The 14,932-nt window shown below is 61.2% G+C and overlaps 2 protein-coding genes across 2 annotated transcripts; one reads left to right on the forward strand and one right to left on the reverse strand.

Annotated features, from left to right (window-relative positions):
- Positions 1-7,959: 7,959 nt before the first annotated feature.
- Positions 7,960-8,664, reverse strand: LOC117650800 (serine/threonine-protein kinase prpf4B-like). Its single transcript, XM_034394402.1, has one exon. The coding sequence runs from the start codon at positions 8,662-8,664 to the stop codon at positions 7,960-7,962; it is 705 nt and encodes a 234-aa protein (XP_034250293.1).
- A 1,992-nt stretch (positions 8,665-10,656) lies between these two features.
- Positions 10,657-14,243, forward strand: LOC117650385 (allatotropins-like). The gene is made up of 2 exons (XM_034393769.1): positions 10,657-10,923; positions 13,453-14,243. The coding sequence occupies exons 1-2, from the start codon at positions 10,670-10,672 to the stop codon at positions 13,583-13,585; spliced, it is 387 nt and encodes a 128-aa protein (XP_034249660.1). The 5' UTR covers positions 10,657-10,669; the 3' UTR covers positions 13,586-14,243.
- The last annotated feature ends 689 nt before the right edge of the window (positions 14,244-14,932 follow it).

Raw genomic sequence — 14,932 nt, forward strand, 5'->3', positions numbered from 1 at the left:
CTGGCTGTGCCTTGCTGCCAACGGCGAGGATTTTCCGCGCATATTTCCGCCGGCCTCCTTTCTCTTCATTTTTGCCTCGGCGGGAGTCTTCTGCGCGGCGTGTGTGTTCGGCACACTTTGCGCGCCCTCCGTGCTCCGGGCCCCAGACTGCAGACCGGTATGCGCGGTACACGCAGTACACCCGCTGCGGCAATGTGTGCATTTCTGAAAGGGAAGAGGAAAGAGAAAGAGGAAACGAAATGAAAACAACCGCAAAGCTGGCGGGCAAGCAGATGACCCGAGTGTGAAGCCAAAGTCCACTTAAAGCAGGAGAAGGTTTCTTAAACCAAGTTTATTTACTTGAAACAAGAGAACTAATTTTAAAACATCCAATTTCAATTTCTTTCAACTCTCTTTCGTAGTTTGTTCAAGTGTGTGAGTAACCATCCTTCCCGTGAGCTCTTCCCCCTTCCCCTGTCGCCGCGAAACGCGGAAGAAGAAAGGTGTCCATTGGCCCGGCCGCACCGCCACGGCGACCCCTCGCCGGAAACGGAACCACGCGGGTGCTTGCTTGCTCGCCTAGGAAAGGGGGGGGGGGGTCCGCGGCCAGGTCGTCGCCGCTCTCTGCCGCTCTCGGCCCCGCCAGTCCATTCGGTCCACTCCCAGGGGAATTCCCCGGGGGAACAATAGTCCGTCGGAAATAATGTGCCGGGATTACGATTATTTTTATTTTCGGGACAGACAGCGTGTCCGCCCTCGATCTCACCGACTGGCACGACTGATTTCCGTGGCTCGCTCTCTGGGTGAGCGCACCGCCAGCCCCCTCCCTTTCCTTCCTTTGAAACCACTCACACAAACAGCAGCACGGCGAGCAAAGAGACGGTGGCTGTGAACATTGGCGGTGCAGTCGGTCGTGAGCGAGCGCTAGGAGGCTAGGACTCCCAGCGTAGGAGTGCCGCCAGACTGCAGGAGCTGCAAGACCGTAAGGACGAGCTTGGAGAGACTCCAGGCCCTCGCCGACGCGCAGGTCCTGCCCTGCGAATGCCGCTGACGTCCAGACCGAGCGGCGGGGGCGAGTATCGCGGCGAGTCCAGGGCGTCCTGGGCGCGGAGGGCCAACAGGTTGCCTAGATGGCGCGCCACCCCGCCAGAAGGGCAAACAGGCATGAGCAAAAAATCACTGATGAAATCTTAACCGATTTTTTCGTGACAAGCTCCCGTTCCACTCAGATCCCGATCGCCCATGCTCCTCCAAACCGTTAGAGGCCGAGAGCTGCCCTGCCCGTGATTGCTGAAGGTGATCACTTGAATTTCGCGCGGAAGCGGCACCCTATCTGCATTGTCCCTGTTGAACCGTCGAATATTGTCCAGGTGGAGGCCGTCGAGGTCGTGGCGGCGCCAATGTCAAAGGTCGCTGGGGCCGGGGGCCAGGGACCGGCAGGGAGGCCGGGAGACGAATGTGGGCCAGCAGCACTGAGAGCCAATCTTCGTCTCCTGGGCCGGCGGGACGGGCAGGCGGCGTCCTGTTTTGACGGATCGCCGACGGCGGCCGACGGGGTGACATCCGTCTCGGCGTGAAGGCCGCGGCGTCCGCGGCGTCGCCATGGCAACGCTTCGAGCTTTTTCAGAACGGCCACGCCAGCCGTGTACCGAAACGGGAGCCGTCGGTAGTCGGTAGACGGGATGAGGATGCGACTCACTGCATTGCCTTCGGGCCGTCTGGAGCCTGAGTAGGCGGGAAGGTCCCGTTCTCGGAGGAGACCCTGCCCTGCTCGTCTGCTGGCACTGCATGTGCACTGCATGTGCAGTCCCAAGGGAGTGGGGCGGCAGGCCGTGGAGGGGGAGGGGCGAATTACTCCAATTAGTCGTTGGCGAAAGTCGACACTGCGGTGGGGGGCCAGAGAGGCCCGCGATGGGTGGTCCTGTTTGCTTTGGTGTGTCCAGGACACGGCGTCCAGGAGGGGCCGGAGGGTCGGCCGGGTGATAAGACGCGCAGAGTGCCAACGACAGCCTCCCTGGGCCTGAGGCAAACCTACCCCTGCCTGCATTTCCCGTCGAACAAACAAACCTGTAAGGTCAGCCTTTCATATTTTGCCGAAGAGGTAGCTTCGCTACCCGCAAGTAAAGTTCAAGCGAAGAGCAAAGTCGAAGACCTATGTGCACCCGACACCCTGACGTCATGTTATCGACAGGGCATAATCAGTGCGAACAGTCCATCCGACAGACGCATAATCGAGACGCGGGCGAGGCCCGGCGAAAACCAGCAAAACCGCCCGGCGGCTGGTGGGCCTTTCGAGAAACTTCTTCCCGGGCTGTTCTAGACAGCGGGCTTGAGTTCAGAGTGCACAAAGCAGATTCTCCAAGACTTCGGAGTTGAGGTGCAGTGCGGGAAAAAGGGGGCGGGGTGTCGTGTACCATGCGTCGCAACAGACTGTTAGTCGAAGTGAGCGAGCACGCCGGACAAGGCCACCCACGCGACGCACCCCGCGCCACGTTTTACGATAAGTGAACTCGACGGCGGGGCGAGGCGGGGCGAGGCGGGGTGAGGGGGGGGGGGGGTCGAAACGGGGAATGCAGTTTGCTGTGCGGTCCCACGATGAAAAGCCCTTGCCGGGCTGCTGGCCGCGCGGACCACCGCCTCGCGGTCAGGGTTGGCCTGCAGCCGGTCGACATTGACACAGTGCCCCCGCGGTCGCTGGTGTCGTCCTGAATTGATGGCCAATCAGTCGGTCATGTTTCCGCCGGCTTGCTTTTGTTTAGACTGGCGGCGCGAACGCAGCGTGAACGCAGCGCACACCCACTGGCCAGCTGGCCGGGGCGCAATGGACGCAACAGCGATGCCCGGCCGTGCGGCGTGGCGTTGCACTGCGGGGGCTGCAGGGTGATTCAGCACGGTGCGGCGGTGCGGCCGTCGGTCTGCCTCTCTCGCACCTCGACGGGACGTCCCATGAGCGCGAGAGGGATAGACCGACGGCCGCACTGCGCACAACCACCCTGGGGAGCGCGGACGGAGCGGTGTGGATGAGTACGCCTCATGGTTCGCGCGGCGGGCGGCGGCGTGGTCTCGGCCTCAGCGCGCCGTTTGCTCTTTCTCGCTCGCGCCCTTGTTGCCTCTGCTCGCAGCGAGGCGATGACACTCTGCCGCGGCTTTCCCGGGATTTGGTGGCGCCATCGCCGCGCCGTCGCCGTGTCGCCTCGGCTGCGTCCGCCAAGCGCGCGCTCTGTAACACCAGCGGGGTCGTGCTGCACGGCTCGCGGTCTACGGCGACTTATCTGCGCGCTGCCGTGCTGCTACCGTGCTGCTGCCGTGCTGCTGCGGGCTGGACGGCAGAGTCCGACACCGCGGAGGCAAACACCCGCAAATACCATACGGGCCGGGCCAACAGCCAACAGGGAAGAGTGGCGACGGAACGGACGTCCTCGCGAGAGCAAGCAGCGCGGGCCGCGTGGGTGAGAGAGAGAGAGAGAGAGGGGGGGGGGAGGGAGAGAGAGAGAAGGAGAGAGAGAGAGAGAGAGAGAGAGAGAGAGAGAGAGAGAGAGAGAGGTGGAACAAGAGGGCGCGGCACCAGCGTTGCGGCACGAGTAAAGCAGGGCAACAGGCAACACACGGTTGGCCCCCCGCGATTTTCCAGCTTGCCAGTGAGGTCCGCGAGTGCCGCCAACCTGGTATTATTATTCAGACCGTCACGGCGCCACGGCACACAGAGACTGTCCGGTCCGACGGCCCGGGGCCTGGCGCGGCGATTCGGGGCGCAAACACACCCACACACACCCACACACACCCACACACACCCACACACGCACGCACTCTCGGAAAGACACGCGGGGCTGCGCGAAGGGTACCCGCGCGGACACAACGCCGCGGCAGAAATTAACCGGGACCACACTGTTTTACTTGACACGCAGACCCCTCCCCACCGCACCGCCCGCGCACCATCAGTCAAAGGTGGCCGTTGCCGTTACACGCACCGGCGGTCGGGGCCGCGCCGGCGCCAGTCAGAGGGGTGGACTTTGACGGCCAAACCGCGGCAGCGGGCTCATTCCGGACAGTGGTTCCGTCGCTCTGTCTCGCCCGCACACACGGCGCGTCTCGCGCACGCAAAAAAATAAATCGATTTAGAGCTAAAAAGTTAGCACCAGTGCTAATTTATCTAGCTCTGTAGGCCCAGCAAAATTTTTAGCTGCACAGCTAAAAATTATTAGCTGGGTAAATTTAGCTATGGAGAAAACGGAGATTAGTGGCATTGAAAACAACTCTGGCTGCATTAGCAGTGTAGAATTCTTCATGATTATGATATTAAGAGGTGGGGATTTTCTGTAACCGGCCAGTCGCCCGGCGTAAGGCCCTCCGGAGACGTGTCCGGGCTTTAAAAATTCGACCAGGGTGATGCACGCGTGAGAACATGGGGAGCACCGTTCCCCACTAACCCACTCCGATGCACCGGCGAGCGAAGGCCCACGGAAGAACCTAGCCTTGCCTATCTCCTAAACATTTCCTTGTAAATCCATTTTTGCAGCCTATTGCACTGCAGCAACTAAGTAGCATCCTCAAGAAATATGGTTCCGGTAAACCGGTCTCGGGCAGCCCTCACTAAGGTGCAGCGCTACTGAGGACGCTAGCGAGTTGCATTTTTTTAGCGTGGTGTAAAAAACGCCACAAAAACAGAGCTCGGACTGCTCTGTTTTTTCGGCGTCGCGTCGCGCGTAGCGTCTCGCGTCGGGCTGCGATGGAGACAGAGCGACGAACCTCTGTTCGGAATCAGCCTGCTCGCCCCGCCTCGTCACCCCGCGCCTCGCCAGCCGAACGATTCCGCTCAACGCTGTCGTCGCTCATCTCTCTCGCACTCCCGGGGCGACCAGGCCGCGAGAGAGACGGCATCGCGGCATCGGTCTACAGGTGTCGCGGAGCGCGTAATGGGCGAGACAAACGGCCGGCCGCTGGGGGGTATTTATTCCCCGTTTTGGTTTGCACGGCCCTGTTGTAGCTGGACCCACACGGCCAGGCGTGTTTGCCCCCGGCCGCGCGGTTGGCGGTTTAGCAGTGTGTGCGCACTCTCACTCCGGTCTGTAGGGGCAGCGCCAGGCATCACTAGGCAGTGCCGTGGAGATCGGCGACGGCCATTGCACGGAAGGGCGATGCCGCGATGCAAGCGAACGGGGCAACGGGGCCGTGCACTTCTGCGGGCTGCGGGCTGCGCGCCCCGAGGGGACGAAACGACGGGACGGCCGATGGGGAGTCGAGGCCGGCCGTTGGCATTTCCCGGCACCACGTCGACACCGATCCGGTCGGGCCGCCGCTGCACGGCACTGCCCTGCACTGCCCTGCACTGCCCGGCCGCCCCTTCCGGAAGGTCTGCACTTGCAGTGAACGAGGCGGATCGGTCCCAGCCTCGTTTCGCGCTCAAATGCCGCTCGACCATCGCGGTGGTCTCGGTCGCCTCGGCGATGCGCGACGCCCACGCCGCGCGGCCTCTCGTCGACAACGTCAACGGCAGCGTCAAGACGCCACGCCCCACCCTCCCCCTCCGCCCCCGTTGCTCCGGACGGCCTGCCCTTTCGACGCCAGGCGGCACGGCGATCGGTCAAGACTGCACTGTGGGGTCATCGGCCATCCGGGCCGCGCGTGCGTCCGCGGGGAAGGACTGACATAGCAATACCTGGCATCGGGCTGGGAACCCGGCCGAGCCTGGCGGAGCCTGGTCTTGTTGGGCGCGGTGCTTGGCGCGGTGCGCACGCCAGTTCTTCGAGCCGCGACCCCTAAAGCCTTAACCCTGCAGGGCCCTGGCTGCCGTGGCGCGCTAAACCTCAAATGAGCCCGATGAGCCGCACCCGTTAAGACGGCGCATTAAAGGCCTCGAAAGGCTGCCACCCCAGCCAGGACGCAAGCCAGGACGCCAGGCACGCTCGGCCCCACGGGATCACCGGCACCCCGCCCGCCCCGCCCCTCCCGCCTCACCCCACCCTACCCGCCCCGCCCTATGCCGCAAACAGCATCGGGATCGGTTTGCGAAGGGGAATCTCTTTGAGCCGACCGGGCAGAAAAATTTTAATGAAAAGTCGAGGAAAGTATGATAAGGCTGCAAGTATGAAGAGAAAGCGCGCGGAAGTCCCACTGGCGCGCGGCGCGTCGGCTCGATTTCTTGTGTTTCTATTATTTCTCGCTGCCAAGCCGAAACCGAGGCTGGGGCCGGGGCTGGGGCCGGGGCGCCCTGCGGCCTAATCTCGATCCATCGCGATCGCTGCCCACTGCACTGCGAGGCACGCGCGTCACTGGCGCCCTAAAACGACCAAGTGGGAGTCGTGTCAAGAACAAGCACAACAAGAGCAGGGCGCATGGAGTAATTTGCGCCCAGATTGGCTGCCGGTTCGATGCCATGCCGGGGCTGCGGGGCGGGTGGGTTGTGAAATTCGGATACCCTGTCGGTGGGCCCCTTGCTGGGCCCGGCGCGTGAAAGGCGAGTGGCCGTGAGGGAACAAATTTCCTCTTTGGGCAAAAGCCTGCGGTCGCGCGACGAGGAGAAGCGCGTCCCAAACAGTTTACAGATTCTCGAGTGAATATCGTCTGGGTGACAAGCCATTTCTGAGAAATTGTCTTTATCGTGTTTGTCGGTTTTATTTCTGTTACTCCAATTTTGTGAATGGAAAATGGCTCTGCAGCCATGGCTGAAGTCACTGGGAAACCCACGACACTCTCACCCAATCGTACATGATTTTCAGTCAGCGGCAGGGCAGACCCCCCCCCCCCCCCCCCGGTGCATCGGCTTCTGCCTGCGTCGGCGGCGCGGGGCGCGGGGGCGACTTGGAAAGTGAGCCGACACGGCGCGGCGTCGCGGCCCCGGCTCGCCACCGCGGGGATGCACTGCTTCAAGTGCAGCGGGGCAAACTTTTTAATTCCGCACCGGATTGCTCGCTGCCTTGGCTAATGCGGCTCGGAGGACGACGCCGGCCCCGCCGCCCCGCGGCCCAGGGCTGCAGACGGCCGTGCGCAACACGGGGGCAAGAGCGGGCCGGCGGGGGAGGAGAGGGGAGGGGAGGGGGAGGGGGTCTGCTGACGCGCGGCTGGATTGGCGCCGCGGCGCCGCGACGCCGGAGTCAGGAGGTCCGGAGGGGCGAACACGGTTTACGAAATAAATGGCAGGAAGAAAAGAGCGGCGCTCCTTTCCATCCAGCGCTGCTAAATATTCACAGTGGCTCCTCTCCGGGGACGGCAGGGGAAGACCTGCCCAGAGCCCCGGGCCGCCACCGCCCGCGCGAGGACGAATGAAACTTGAGGCAGGTACATCAGGGACGGCCACTTGATGAAACGATTTGCAGCCTTTGTGGGCGGCCGTCCACTTTTCCAGCAGACAATTGTCTCACCCGATGGGCTGCTGCGCCAACGCCACGAAGAAACCCCATGCGGGGAATCGTTCCCTGGCCATGGCCAGCCGCCGCTCGTAGTCCGGCCTCTCTACGTCCGCGACCACGGCAGCCCCGAGGTCGTTAGCGAGCTCCGCGCCCTCAAGGTCCCCGATGTCGTCGCCGGGCCCTTTTCGAGGAGCTCGTTTGACACTTGAACCGTGACTCGTCCGGGCCGGCCGGGCCACCAGGCTCATTCCAAAGAGTAGTTCGTCACGCCGTCTCCGTCGCGGCCCTACAGGACGCCTCACCGGTGCGACAGAGACTGTGGCCAATGAAGCCACTGCTCGGGATCAGTCTACTCGCAGGACGGGGTTCACGGGGTCGCCGTGCGCCTCCCGGCGGCTCACTCGGGGCCTGGCCTGAGCTTTGGCGCAGTCTTTGACGTGGTGCTTGCTGCGGGGCCCGCTGGCGTGGTCCGGGCGGCCGCGGCGCGGCGGTGTCGAGTCGCGAGGTGATTGAACGGCCGGCGCCCGGCCCCGCCCCGCCCCGCCGCCACCAGGGAGCGAGGAAGGTGTGCCGCGCGTTAAAAAGGCACTAAAGCCCCTCTTGATTGTCAAACTCGGTATTGAGGCGTAACTCTTTATTGCCAGTTATACGAGGTCCGCGAGGCCGCAGCTCGTCGAGTGTGCCACCGTCGTGTCCGCAGCGCTTCGCGAGGCTCGCGCACGGTCCTGCGAGCCTCGTCGAGGCCTGCAGGCTCGTCGCAGTCTCTGTCGAGGTCTCTGTCGAGGTCTCTGTCGAGGTCTCTGTCGAGGTCTCTGTCGAGGTCTCTGTCGAGGTCTCTGTCGAGGTCTCTGTCGAGGTCTCTGTCGAGGTCTCTGTCGAGGTCTCTGTCGAGGTCTCTGTCGAGGTCTCTGTCGAGGTCTCTGTCGAGGTCTCTGTCGAGGTCTCTGTCGAGGTCTCTGTCGAGGTCTCTGTCGAGGTCTCTGTCGAGGTCTCTGTCGAGGTCTCTGTCGAGGTCTCTGTCGAGGTCTCTGTCGAGGTCTCTGTCGAGGTCTCTGTCGAGGTCTCTGTCGAGGTCTCTGTCGAGGTCTCTGTCGAGGTCTCTGTCGAGGTCTCTGTCGAGGTCTCTGTCGAGGTCTCTGTCGAGGTCTCTGTCGAGGTCTCTGTCGAGGTCTCTGTCGAGGTCTCTGTCGAGGTCTCTGTCGAGGTCTCTGTCGTACTTGCGGGCGTTCCGCGGGTGCGAGGGAGACAGAGCGACGGACCGCCTCCTCGGAATCGCTCGCCTCGCGTGCACGGTGTTGGCGGCTGGAAGCGCTGGGAGCGAGCGGCCCGTAAGTCGCATTTCGCCTCTTGCCGCGGCTCCGCCAAGGGCTCCGCCCGCGCATTCATATTTTCATTTGCTGGCCCTGTAGGGCCGCGGGCCGGGGGCCGGGCTGCCCTTGGCGTGGTGAAGGGTGGGTGCGGCTGCGAGCGTTCGCGGCGGCCTAGTAGGAAGTCGATCACTCCGCCGGCGGCGCGGCGGCGTGCTGGTACAAGGCGGCTGTTGTAAGAGACAACCCGCGCCTTTGCCTGCTTCGCCGCGAGCGGGCCGGGTGGGCCGGGCGCACTGCGGGTCGCCTCCCCAAAGAAAAACATGGCGGTCCCTCGCACGTCACCGCGCGCCGCGGCCCGCGTCAACCAATCCCGCCAAAGTGCGACGAGGAACCGCGGGGAGCGACCAGAGTGATGAATATGGAACCACGGGGCTAACTACGGGGCTAAAGGGCGGGCGGGGCGCGGCGGCGCGGCGGCGCGGCCTGGTGGGCGGGATGCTTTTGATCATGGGGCAGCGCAAGAGGGCCCTCGCCGACGCCCTCCTGTATCGTGCCCCCGGTCCGCCCGGCCCCGCCGATGCCCGCCGAGGCTAACGTCATTACCAGCTCATTCCAGGCAAACGATGATGCCGTCATGCCTGCCGCGCCTGAGCCGTGCAGTGAGAGGGCGGCGGGATGCAGGCAGCGGAAAAAATACACACGAATCGGCTCGCCAAAAGGGGAAGGAGAGAGGTCGGCGAGACTTGTCGAGAGGGGTCTCGTCTCACTGTCTCGCCGAGGAGAATTGCCGAAACAAGCCCCACCCCACCCCCGCTCGACCCTCGCCCCGCTGCCCTCCGCCTCAACACGGCATCGCGGTGTTAGCTTCTCTTTTCCCGCCTCTCGACCGTCCCGGGGGAACTCCCTTGCCGGTCGGGGTGTGGAGGAGGGCTCGTCGCGTACCTCGCGTGGGCCGCGTCGTCGGCCTGGGGCAGCGGTTCCCAACCTTGGGGTCGCGACCCCAAATGGGGTCGCGAAAAAATTTCAAGGGGCCGGGCGAGGTGGCTGGGGTCGCCTGGGGTCGCGGTGGGTTCCGGCTGGCCCACACGCCGAGCACTGGCTGCTTAAATGCCGCAAAGTGGATCAAAACGGTCACAAATGTGTGTAAAAGATCGTGTTTTGGGTCGACTTTAAGCATCCAGTGCTTCTGATCCGAGGCGGTAAATCGCCTCCCTCAACGGGCAATTGGTCTTTGGACCTTCCTTGCATGCCTTTGTACGGAGTGCAATTATCTGACTCAGTTTGGAAGCAGTACTGCCGCAAAGTTGGTCTAAACAGTCACAAATGTCTGTCAAAAATCGTGTTTTGGGCCGACTTTAAGCATCCACTGCGTCTGATCCGAGGCGGTAAATCGTCATCCCTCAACGGGTAATTGGTCTTTAGACCTTCCTTTAGCATGCCTTTGTTACGGAGTGCGATATGCTAGTTGGGAGCAGTTTTGCCGCAAAGTTGATCAAAACGGTCACAAATGTATGAAAAATCGTGTTTTGATCAACTTTGGGCATAACTAACTCCCAAACTAGGCAGATAATCGCACTCCGTAACAAAAGCATGCTAAAGGAAGGTCTAAAGACCAATTGCCCGTTGACGGAGGACGATTTACCGCCTCGGATCAGACGCAGTAAATGCTTAAAGTCGGCCCAAACACGATTTTTCAGACATTTGTGACCGTTGATCAACTTGGCGGCAATACTGCTCCCAAACTAAGGCAGATAATCGCACTCCGTAACAAAGATGCTAAAGGAGGGGTCGCGGGGGTCGCGAATTTTTCCGGGGTCGCGGAAAGTTGGCTACAAATTGGGGTCGCGACCCGTTAAAAGGTGGGAACGCTGGCCTGGGGGCCGTGCTGGGCTGGGCTGGCTTCACACTGTGGCATCCCGAGGAAATCATGAACACGCGCAGGGGCTGGGGTTCGACTCCCTGCAACTTGGGCACGGCCCACAAATTGAGCCCGCTTTGTTCTGTTTGTCCCTCCGCAGCCCAACGCTCCTCAGCATGCGGTGCGAGTGCGTGGTCGTCCTGTGCCTGGCCGTCGTGGTGCTGGTCCTGTGCGGCGAGGCGTTCGCCGCCCCGGGCCCGAGCTACTCCAAGGGCCAGACCAAGCCCCGCGCCATCCGGGGCTTCAAGAATGTCGTCCTGTCCACGGCCAGGAACTTCGGCAAGCGGGGGGGCTCAGACGCCCAGGGCGAGTACGTGGACGAGGCGGCTCTGCAGGCCAACGGCCAGGACTACCAGCGTCCTCCGAGCAGGTGAGTAGGAAGGGTATAAAACTCGTACAACGGGCAAAAGGCACCGGGCTCAGCCCCCGCGAGGCACCGCGAAGGGGCAGGGCTTGGGGCAGGGCTTGGGGCAGGGCTTGGGGCAGGGCTTGGGGCAGGGCTTGGGGCAGGGCTTGGGGCAGGGCTTGGGGCAGGGCTTGGGGCAGGGCTTGGGGCAGGGCTTGGGGCAGGGCTTGGGGCAGGGATTGGGGCAGGGCTTGGGGCAGGGCTTGGGGCAGGGAACGCGTTCGGCGTGCCCCTGTCGGGTCTCTTTACCACGCGCCGTCCCTCCCGCTTAGCGCAGAAACCGCACCCGCCTACGCTACCACGGCTAGCACAGCTAGCCGCAGAAAACATCCCTTTGCTTCAACAACATGGACAAAGCCCCCTTCCCCGAGAAAAAAAACGTGTAGGTGTATGTGTGCATATGCACGTGTGTTTGTGTGCCTACATACATAGGGAGCCAGCTGCGCGGAAATTACCTGGCCGATGGCCGAGGGCCGATGGCTCGTGGCTTTGTCCGCCCGCACTGTGGCAGGGCCGCGTGGGGCCGCGTGGGGCCGCGTGGGGGCCGCGTGGGGCCGCGGGTCTGCAATCGGGCTGCACCGCGCGGCATGCGCTCGGTGGACTAGCCGCCAACAAAAGGCAAGGCCTGGGCAAGGCAGGCAAGGCCAGGTCTGGGAGGGTGCGCTGCCACACTGTTTCGCGCTCATGTCCCGTGGGAAAGTCGGCAAGTTCAGCATCGTTCCGTTTCCCCGCCAGCTGATGACTGGTGGTGGTGGTGGCTGAGATCTATCGAGATGGTTCCAAGCAAGGATGCTGCACCAGACAAGGCGGCTGACTCCTCCAGTCGTCAGACATTCATTATAGTAAAATACAGTATATAGCAGTGGATATAACACTAAGAGGGGTCTGATGGAAAAGCGAAGAACCGTGTTGGAATTCAGCTCAAAGCTTGAGGGCTTTGCGGGTTGTTTTTTGGAGTGGGAGGGAGGAAGGTCAAAGCTGGGACAACCGCCTGCCGGCGCACCAGCTTTACGTTAGCCAATCTGGCCTGTCCGTCGGCGAGCGGGCCAGAGCGAGGCAGAGCGAGGCGTCATGGCTCTTTGGGGCTGTTTAATGCCCGCCGGCACTGCAGCAGACAGCAAGCAGCAGGCGGGCCGGGGGGCGGCCGGGGGCGGGGTGTGTGCCCCGCCCTACCGCGCCCCGCCCCAGCGACAGTAAATCCCGACATCGCGACAAGTCTTGCACACATGTACGCGCGCGCATTACCACCGCGCTGTCAGCGGGGGACGCGGGGGTTGCGGGGAGCGGGCCAAACTATGTGCGTCGGCAAATTAGCCGAGCGCCGACTGTCGGACATTGGCGAATAGCGGGGCGGGGCGGGGCGGGGCGGGGCGGCAGGCTTCTAATGGGTTAATAGGATTTCACTACTCCCACGGCGAGCCCCGCGCCCCGCAAACCAGACGGTCGAGCACACGCCATCTCGCTGCGTCAATATGGCATGACGCCGTCCGTGCATCCGTATGTATGTGTGTGTGTGTGGATGCGTGCGTGCGTGCGGGGGGAAAGGGGGGGGGTGCACCCGGGCGCACCGTTGAACCGAGGCCGATTGCCGTTGCTAGGGGTAATTAATATGGAGTTCCCTCTCCGCGCCGCCAGAGGAGGTGTTACTAAGGTCCTTTCAATCTAATCTTTTAGTCTGTCGACGACGCAGGCTGCATCGCGTAGCGGCGCGTGGCCTCGGTCAAGGCCTTTGGCGACGACACGACGCGGTTCGGCCTCCGCCTTTCGAGTGGGTTGAAACGTCGAAACGTCTCGGTCTGCTGAGTGGGTCGGACAGGGACAGGCCGGGCTGGGCCGGGCTGGGCCGGGCTGGGTGGCGAGACTGGGCGAGACGCGGGGAGCACGGCCCACGAGTCCCGTTGCATGTCAATGATGATGGCCTCCTGAGGGACACCCCCCTTGCCTCCTACTCGCACTTCCACCGTGCCTGCCGTGCCCGCCGCCGGTGCTGCCAGCGTCTGGCCTCAGGTCCGCGGGGATGGCGCGGCGTCTCGAGGGCGGCGTCCTCGCCCCGCCCCGCCCCGCCCCCCCGCCCCGCCCCGCCTTGGCCCGCCGATGCACCCCGTCGGAATCGACGCGGCGCCCCAGGTGCGTGATGCGGTGCCATAGGTGGGGCACTTAGGCGAGGCGCACGCACGGCGCACGCACGGCCACGCACGGCCACGCCACAAGCACGGAGGGAGGGCCGAACTCAGTCCGGCGTGTATAATTGGGTCAGGCAATGTAATCCAAGCTCTTTAGACGCTGTCGTGACGCGGCGTGACGTGCCGTAACGTGCCGTGACGAGCCGCACCGCTCACGCACGTGCTGCTCGCGGTGCAGGCCAAGCAGGCCGTGTAGGCGAGGCGGCAACTCATCTTCTGAGTGCGCCTCGCCGCCCCGCGCAGTGCACACCAAGTACGCACGCCCCGCTTCTCCTTCGTCCGTTTTTACAACGACCTTCTCTGTCCGCAGCTTCCCCGTGCAGTGGTTCGTCGAGGAGATCCAGAACAACCCCGACCTGGCCAGGGGCGTGGTGCGCAAGTTCATCGACGAGAACCAGGACGGCGAACTGTCGGCCGAGGAGCTCCTGCGGTCCGTGTACTGAGCGCGCAGCGCAGCCCGGCGCAGTCGGTGCAGTCGGTGCAGCCCTGCCCCATTCCAACCAGACATCTTTCCGTGTTGTTTTTGTTCCCTAACACCCCAGCGACATTTGAAGAGGCCTGCCCCAGCATGCGCCCATTCCCCTTCCGAGTTTCAGTAGGCTGGATTGTGGAGTAAAGCCCGCATTTCGAACACCTCGAAAGTAGACGTAGGAAAAATTCGCTACATTTTGGAAGAGCGCAAATTGTTTGGTATTAAACTGGGTGGTTCATAAAAGTTGCAATTGATTATTCTACAGTACTGTGTTCAATTTTCCACCGTAGATTGACATCTTTTTCGTGTCATTGTCTTGAATTGATTTTGTTTCCTCCGTTTTGAACACCATAATGTTATGTAGACTGATAGGATATCAAACAGAGGGCACGCGTTGTAGGCGTGTTTGTTAATTGTCTTAAATAATTTAATGATACTCTCCTTTTATTTTTCGATGAGTAAGGTGCCATTGTGTTTTTCGATATTTTGGATGGATTAATTTCAAATTTGTATCATTCAAACGCCTTGAGGCTCTGAGGTTCTGAGGGGCTACGAGCGAAATCTCGTAAAATTGATGTGATTTGTATTTCGCACATTTTCTTAGCATTTGGGATGTCGAATCTTGAAAATCTTAAAAACCTCTCATCGCACACGCAAGTTATTAGTTTTATTAAATGTCTTCCTATCTAGTGTGTCTTTTCTATACGTCTATCTTCGTTCTCTTCTGGGCAATTTAGCTGTTCTTTAAATTCATATTTCATCCAGCCGAGGGGGCTGACACTTTTGGTGTCTGCCAAGAAGCAGATACTTCATGGTCTCATTCCAGACCTCGTATTGCAATTCAAAATTACTGTCGTGTATGTTACTCATCAGTTTTTGCAAAACTGTAAAAATTGAAACATAGTGCTCTTAATGTAAAATGTAGGCCCCCTCCCCCTTTCCCCTCGGCCTCTAGCACGGCTAATCCTGAGCCCTCTCTTTATGGTTCTGACCCGTAGTTTCACTTCTCAGCCTATTCCCTGGCGCCAAGCTAGCGACCCGCAGCGTAGAGCGTAATCACTCTGTATCTGCTTTCCGTAACTCCGTCCCCAACGAGCGCTTGACGGCAGCAATTTATTATGTAATGTCCACTGCGTAGGATGTAATCTACCAAGCCATCGTTATGTTAAGTTCCCGACTCCAAATTAAAAATTCCTCTATTAAAAAATGTCTTTGTTTCATTTCTTCAAATGGTTCCTAAGTCACTTTTGCGGAACTAAGCCTTACACATACACACACAGATCACATTAAGTTAAATAAATTGAGCTTTATAGGTTTT

The sequence above is a fragment of the Thrips palmi genome, unplaced genomic scaffold (assembly GCF_012932325.1).
Source record: "Thrips palmi isolate BJ-2018 unplaced genomic scaffold, TpBJ-2018v1 HiC_scaffold_5, whole genome shotgun sequence".
Classification (NCBI taxonomy): domain Eukaryota; kingdom Metazoa; phylum Arthropoda; class Insecta; order Thysanoptera; family Thripidae; genus Thrips; species Thrips palmi.